This window comes from Chlorella variabilis (genome assembly GCF_000147415.1).
Source record: "Chlorella variabilis unplaced genomic scaffold CHLNCscaffold_3, whole genome shotgun sequence".
NCBI classification, from domain to species: Eukaryota; Viridiplantae; Chlorophyta; class Trebouxiophyceae; order Chlorellales; family Chlorellaceae; genus Chlorella; species Chlorella variabilis.
Genome location: NW_005435085.1, coordinates 29,696 through 36,212, shown reverse-complemented (window position 1 = coordinate 36,212; position 6,517 = coordinate 29,696). Strand labels below are relative to the sequence as shown.

General features: G+C 62.3%; 3 protein-coding genes across 3 annotated transcripts; 1 reads left to right on the top strand and 2 right to left on the bottom strand.

Annotated features, from left to right (window-relative positions):
- Positions 1 to 1,465: 1,465 nt before the first annotated feature.
- Positions 1,466 to 2,179, bottom strand: CHLNCDRAFT_13680 (hypothetical protein; the record flags this gene model as incomplete). Its single annotated transcript, XM_005850418.1, has 3 exons — positions 1,466 to 1,657; positions 1,794 to 1,877; positions 2,036 to 2,179. Coding segments are annotated over 3 exons (420 nt in total), but the record flags the coding sequence as incomplete, so codon positions are not given.
- Positions 2,180 to 2,783: 604 nt separating this feature from the next.
- CHLNCDRAFT_19803 (hypothetical protein) lies at positions 2,784 to 3,163 on the top strand (the record flags this gene model as incomplete). Its single annotated transcript, XM_005850718.1, has 2 exons — positions 2,784 to 2,921; positions 3,002 to 3,163. The coding sequence occupies 2 exons, from the start codon at positions 2,784 to 2,786 to the stop codon at positions 3,161 to 3,163; spliced, it is 300 nt and encodes a 99-aa protein (XP_005850780.1).
- Positions 3,164 to 3,634: 471 nt separating this feature from the next.
- Positions 3,635 to 6,433, bottom strand: CHLNCDRAFT_140272 (hypothetical protein; the record flags this gene model as incomplete). Its single annotated transcript, XM_005850417.1, has 9 exons — positions 3,635 to 3,991; positions 4,126 to 4,264; positions 4,419 to 4,621; positions 4,812 to 5,011; positions 5,200 to 5,228; positions 5,431 to 5,500; positions 5,609 to 5,689; positions 5,860 to 6,200; positions 6,417 to 6,433. 9 exons carry the CDS (start codon positions 6,431 to 6,433, stop codon positions 3,635 to 3,637), a joined length of 1,437 nt encoding a protein of 478 aa, XP_005850479.1.
- Between the last annotated feature and the right edge of the window lie 84 nt (positions 6,434 to 6,517).

Genomic DNA, 6,517 nt, shown 5'->3' with positions numbered 1-6,517 from the left:
CCTGCGCCGGACCCAGATAGGGCCCCCATCCCAGCTTTCCCATCCTACCTTTCCCGGCTGCCGCCGCCGCCAGCCCCCGGGAGCCCCATCCAAGGAATTCCCATCCTACCTACCTTTCCCAGCTACTGCCACCGCCGCCGCCGGGAGCCCCGTCCTATCGTTCCCATCCTGCCTGCCTTTCCTACCCGCTGCCGCCGACCCCCCGGACTGGCAGCCGGCTCCTCCACAGAAATTCGGGCAGGTCAGGATCGCTGAGACCGCAGGCGCCCGCCGGCCCACGCTTTGGCGGGCTGCCACGATCAGCGTGAAGGCCGTGCAAGAAATGGCAAAGACCGTGGCAGCAGCGCGAAGAGCAGCAGCAATGTGCAGCCACCAAACCCTCATGTCAGGGCCACAGGCAAAAAGGCTGCTCCCTGAAAATCACAGGGGTGCCCGCTCAGCAGCGGCGGTCGCTGGCGGCGGCAGCGGGCGGCCATGTGGACCCCTCCGCGGTGCTGCTGCTGCTACAGCTGACGCCTACAACAGCCAGCAGCAGCAGCAGTAGAGGCGCCGGAGCGACTCCAGCGCAATTCGGAATGCGCTGCCACGACCTGGCGTAGGCTGTGATCGCCGGACTGTCAGAACTGCCTACAGTCGTTGTCTGGAGGGTCGTAGGACGCTGAGAGTGCGCAGGGAGCGCGGGAGAGAAGTGCCAGAAAAACTGGCCTGGCTTGCGAGTTACTGCAGGCGCCGCGCGGCTGGCGCCTCACAGTCTGGTGTAGTTTGTGATGAGGATCCAGAATCTGTGCGGAACCGGAAAACGGTGGAGCAGAGCGGGAGAAAGGCGGCCCAACCGCCCACCCTGAGCTTCACTAATTATATACTGTACCGCACCTATTGTTTCGCGGGGCCAAAAAATAATTAATGCCAAGAATGCACGCGAAAATTAAGTTTGGTAGCGTGTTTGGGCGAACTTTCTCGCGAAAATTAGGTGCCAGCAGAACAATTGTACTGCTGACCTCCAGTACACCATCAAGAAGCTTCTTTGAGAACAGTGGGTCACTGGTCGTCCTCCGATGCCTTCTGATCACATCAACAGGCCAGTGTGGTGCGCCGATTTTTAGGTGCGCCGATGATGAATAGGTGGCTGCCACACCCCGTGTAAGATCAAACTCAGGAAAAGCGCTGCAACAACACGCCCAGCACAGCTTGTATTGCTGCTGCCCCCAGCAGTACACGCGAACATTAGGTTCAGCGCGAAATTTTCCTGCGTTTGGGGGCGCGAACATTAGGTGCAGCCCGAAATTCGCCAAAACACTCGCGAAAATTAGGTTCGCGAAACTTTTAGGTGCGGTACAGTAGATAAAATCGTGCTGTCTTGATCAGGGGCAAAAGGCAATTGAAAAGAAGTGCAGATCACGCAGCATTGGCCAACGACGGGCACGAGACACACCCGCCGGCCCTGTGATCAGAGGTACAGCAGCGCGACTAGGTATCCGGTGAGCACGCCCACCACCGCCCCGACCGCCACCTGCAGGGGCGTGTGCCCGAGGGTGTCCTTCAGCGTCCCCGCCGAGTTGCTGACGGGGTGGTCCGGCGGCAGCTCCGTAATGATCATGTTGAGTACGCTGGCCTGTTTGCCCGCATGCAGCCGCACGCCGCTGGCGTCGTACATGACCTGCACAGGGTTGTGATGCGTTGGCGCGCATGTGTGTGCACGCGTGTGCATTCATGGTGCGGAGGGCATGAGGGGGGCCAGCTGATGCCATTATGGCTGGGCACGCCTTGCAATTTTACCAGCCACTGCCACTTACGATGAGAGAGAAGACTAGGGCAATGGCAAACATAGGGCTGTTGGTGCCCTCCAGCACACCTATCGCGGTTGTCAGGCCCATCACCTGCAAACGGCCAAGAACATGTGCATGCACGGTGGCTGAGCTGAGGCTCAGGCGATTGGCACGCAGCCACGACCTGCATTCCCCCTGCCTGTTTGGGGGGCAGCACGTTGCTCCAGCCCAGTTGCCTACTCGCCCACCCCTGGCTGGAGGGATCTCACCAGTCCGGTGTGGCTGGACGGCATGCCGCCGCTGCTGACGAGGCGAGTAAAGTCCCACTTCTGCTCCGTGTAGTAGTGAGTGAACACCTTGGCGCTTTGGGCAAAGAAGAAGCCTAGAAACGCGGCCACAAAGGCGCCGTTGTGGAACAGGCCCACCAGGCCACCGGTACTGGCCGTGGCTAGGAGGAGCCGCATTGTCAGCCCTTTTGCACTGCTGCAGCTATTATGGAATCTGCAGGTGCAAGCCACCCTGCTAAGCATGGTGGCAGAGCACATACAGCAAGCCGCGGCGGCGGGCACCGCCGCCGGGCGGGGAAAGGTGTGCCCCTGGCGCCAACAACAGGCGCAGGCACCTGCCGCGCGGCATGCTGCACCTGAGGGATCCCGAGGCGCCTGGGCCAGCGCACGGTCAGCCTGAGTTTGTTGGACGCCCTCGCGTGGAGCTCGAAGGGGCACGCACGGACCACCTACCGCCCGCACATGCACTCAAGGAGCAAGGGGGGATCGCTGGGGCATAGCTGCCTGAGCAAAGGCCTTAGTGGGCGCGCCACATGATTGTACTGCAGTGGCAATTTTCCCGTTGTTGTTTCCCGGTGCAAAACACAGTTCACATACAGTACCTGCTGCCCTTTGCTATTTCGCTGGCGCACGCTCTGTTGATCGGCACTCACTCCTGATTTGCCATAGAGCCGCCTGGGGCCGCTCCGCCATCAGTCAGAATTCGTGCAGGTAGGGGGCATCCAGGCAGATGATCGTAGAGAACTGGGACTCCTTCTATCAGCAGGCAGTGGACCTGTATCGCAACAACCCGCTGAAGACCCGGTTTGTCACCAAATACCGGCACTGCGACGGCAAGCTGGTGCTGAAGGTCACAGACGACAGCACGGTGCGTTGGCTGATGCCCTGCTGCCTCGCCGCCGCCGCCCGCCCCTCGGCGCTCACACCCTTCTCTCTTCTGCACCTCAGTGCTTGCAATACAAGACGGATCAACAGGCAGACCTGAAGAAAGTAGAGAAGTTGAACCGGGTCTTCTTTGAGCTGATGGCGACAGGGCAGGCGCCGGCAGGTGCGTCAGAACAGGACCATTTCCCTGCATCGAATGCCTGCTCTTACAACGATCAGGCATAGTCAGGCATCAAGGACAGCCCGGCCAGCAGGCGGCATGAGCATCCTGTGCACAGTGACAGTGTTGCGACCATCGCTGCTGCAACATGCTGCCCCACCACTTGTCACCTGAGCTTGCTCCCGCTGCGCCCGCCCCCGCTGCTGCAGATGATTTTGAGATGCCACCCGTAGAAGAGCAGCAACAGCAGCAGGCAGGGCAGCAGCGACAGAAGAAGACTCGAAAGGGGTAGCTGCTGCTAGCTGCCACCGTCTGCAGCCCTCTGCCTGGCTGAGGCTGACTGTGGCGGCCGTCCGTTACACCAATCAAACGGATGTGGTTACAAGACCAAGCTAATGCAGCATAGATCAATGCAATCATGGACGCATGGGAGCACCATCTGTAATGGTTCCACAACTAGGCACACCAGAGGAGGGGCGGGGGCTGCAGAGTGCATCCAGGGGAGGCGTGCAACCCGAGCCCACGCCCATGATCGCTCACTTGTTCACCACGCCGGCCGACACAAGGAAGCGTTTGGCGGCGTTTAGTGCTGCAATGTCCTCTTCCGGGTACTGAAATGTTTTGCTGCTCGCACTGCGCGGCGGTGGCGCCGGCACCTCCTTCTTGCTGCTGCTGCTCAGGCCGCCCAGCAGGCCCACTAGCAGCCCATCCAGCACCTTGGCAGGGTTGGCGCTCTCCTGCTTCCGTTCCGTCGCCAAGACCGCCTTGGCTGCTGCCGCAGCTGGCGTCGCCGCCTTGCCGCTAGCTTGCTCCGCGCTCAGCTGCGGCTCGTACACAAATGAGAAGGCAGCCTTGAACTCGGTTGGGCCAGCGCGGATGGGTGCGGTGAAGTGCTGCAGACAGGTGGGCAGACAGTTACGCAGCAGCACTGGACAGCGCTATCAGATTGCACGGGGTGGATGCCAGCAGTGCAATGCCGCTAACCGGCAAGGCCAGCTGAAAGCTGTGCCCGGGTCCAGCACCTCACCGCGGGGATGATGCTGGTAAAGGCCCAGTCGCGGCAGATGGAGTCCACCCACGTGCGGGTGACCTCGGGGGTGGTGCTAAACACCAGCGTCTTCAGGATGGGCCCCACAATCAAGCGCTCCGCCACTGCTAAAAAGCCCCTGCATGGCGGAAAACCCGGCGGCAACATGACACAGACGGTGAGGCCGAGGGCGGTGCACACCACCTGGGCGGCTTATTAGTGCATGCCAGCCTCTGTTTGCACCCTGCTGTCCTGACCACGCCCAACCCACTGTCTGCCTTGCGCCAGCTCACTTCCTGGGGTCACGCAGGTCGCTGGGCACGATGTAGAGTATCTGTAGTGCCATGCGCTGCCAGCCCAGTTTGCGTGCCGCGGGCGTCAGCTCCTTGGGCTGCAGCGGCACACCATCCACCGGCTGCGCCGCCAGGTCGCCAGCCAGGACATCAATGAAGAAGTTGCGAGCTGCCGCCTCAAGCAGGTTTTCGGTGGGCACCAGCTGCAGATGCAAGAGACAATAGTGTGGGCAGGTGCGCTGAGAGGGACGGGGGGCACCAGCAGCTGAATCCTCCTTGCCAGCAGTTTGCCGGTGCTCCTTGTTGCTGTTGCTGATGGTCGCTGCACGTGGTGTCCTGCCTGCTGCTGGCGCCGCTGCTTGGCCCCGCTTCCTGCCCGCCCTGGCGCCACACCTCGGGCGGGTTGGCGGGGACAGAGATGACCGCATCAGTGACCAGCAGGGTGCGGGTGGCCTTGTGGAAAAAGGCGGCCTCGATGTAGGGGCCGATGCCCACACTGCTCTCAAACACCTTCTGCTCAAGTTCATCTGCCCACGGCGTGTCGACTGCGCCATCGACCAGCACTCCCGTGGGGAAGATGCCAAAGAATTGGACTGCAGGCAGCAACAGAGCGCCGGGAGGGCCATGCATGTTTAAACTGCATCGCCAGCCGGCCCCAGGCGCTCGGCCTTGCTGCCCTGCCCGATGCAAGGAGCGGCCAGGCTGGGCACGGTGCGATTGGCAGGGGGGGAGAGGCCTTGCTCTCTGGCAGAGAGGGTCCTGGCCCAGCTGCTGCTCTCACCAGGCAGGTTAATGGGCCAGCTCCATTGGCTGCGCCAATGGTGCCGCGGGTGGCAGGGCAGCCGGATGTGAGGACAACAGGCCAGCATAGCTGCCAAAGCTGAGCCCACGCATGGCAGATGCACGCTGCTGCGACTGGTACAGGTATGCCGCCGTGAGCCCACTGCAAGGCTGCAGCCGCCTGCCACATCCTGGCTGCAGCCGCCTGCCACATCCCCACCCAACAGCCTACCTGGGCGCCACCCACACCTCCGCCTTGGGGAAGCGGCGGCTGAAGGGCCCAACAAAAATCTTGTGCTCATCTGCACGCGGGTGCAGCACAGTGGGACAGCAGGGTGCAAAGGCCGGGGACGGCCGCACGTCAGCGCATTTAGCAGGCATGTCGATGACCAGCCATGCGGCTCCCTCACATCCGAAGGTGGGTAGCACGATGTACTTGACCGCCTCTCCCGTCTCATTCTCCAGCTGTCGCACCATGCGCACACACTCGCCTGCAGACAGGACAGGCATCTAGGTCTGTTGTAGCAAGGGGCGCGGTGAATGCATTGCAAGGGCAGCAAGGGAAAGGCTGGAAGGCAAAAAGTGAAGAAAGAGGGAAGGCAGCCGGCGGCGCCAGCAGGCGTCAGCGCCTGCACAGTCCCTAGAGTGCTGTGTGGCTCACGTGTGGGCGCGATGGGTGCGTGCACCCAGAGGCCGCCCGATTTGAGGCGCACAATGGTCATTCTGACGTTTGTGGTGACATTGCTGCCGCCCAGCGACTGTGGCTGCTCAAAGCCCCAGATGATGCCACGCACAATGTCCTTGCGGATGGTGGCACGCTTGGTGATGGGTCCCAGGGGAAATGGATAGCCCGTCACGTTGAAATACGCCTGGTCATCACCAGCCTGCTTCCTTGCGGTGCTGCTGCGGCGGTCCACACGCACCGTGCCCTGCCTGGGGCCGGTCTTGCCTGTGTCCTGGTTGCGCTCCACCTTGACCGTGCCACGGCCCACCTTGGCAGTGCTGCAGGGAGCAGGGGGTTGAGGACGAGACGGGTGTAGCCGTATGCAGCAGCGGCCGCCTGCGGCTGTGGCTCCGCCAGTCCCCAGCGATGGCAGCGGCGGTGTAGCCCACCCAACACGCACCTGGCATAGACTGTAAGGTGGCCCCTGCAGGCGCGTGCTTTGGAGGGCGCACTGTGCAGAGCAAAAGCCAACGCAGGAGGCGGCACGCGCACACCAGCTGCAGTTCTGCATCCCGCAGCGAGTTGCATCCTAGGTGGTGGCTATTGCAGCCGCGTTCTGCGCGGGGGGGGGGGGGGGGGGGGGGGGGGGGGGGGG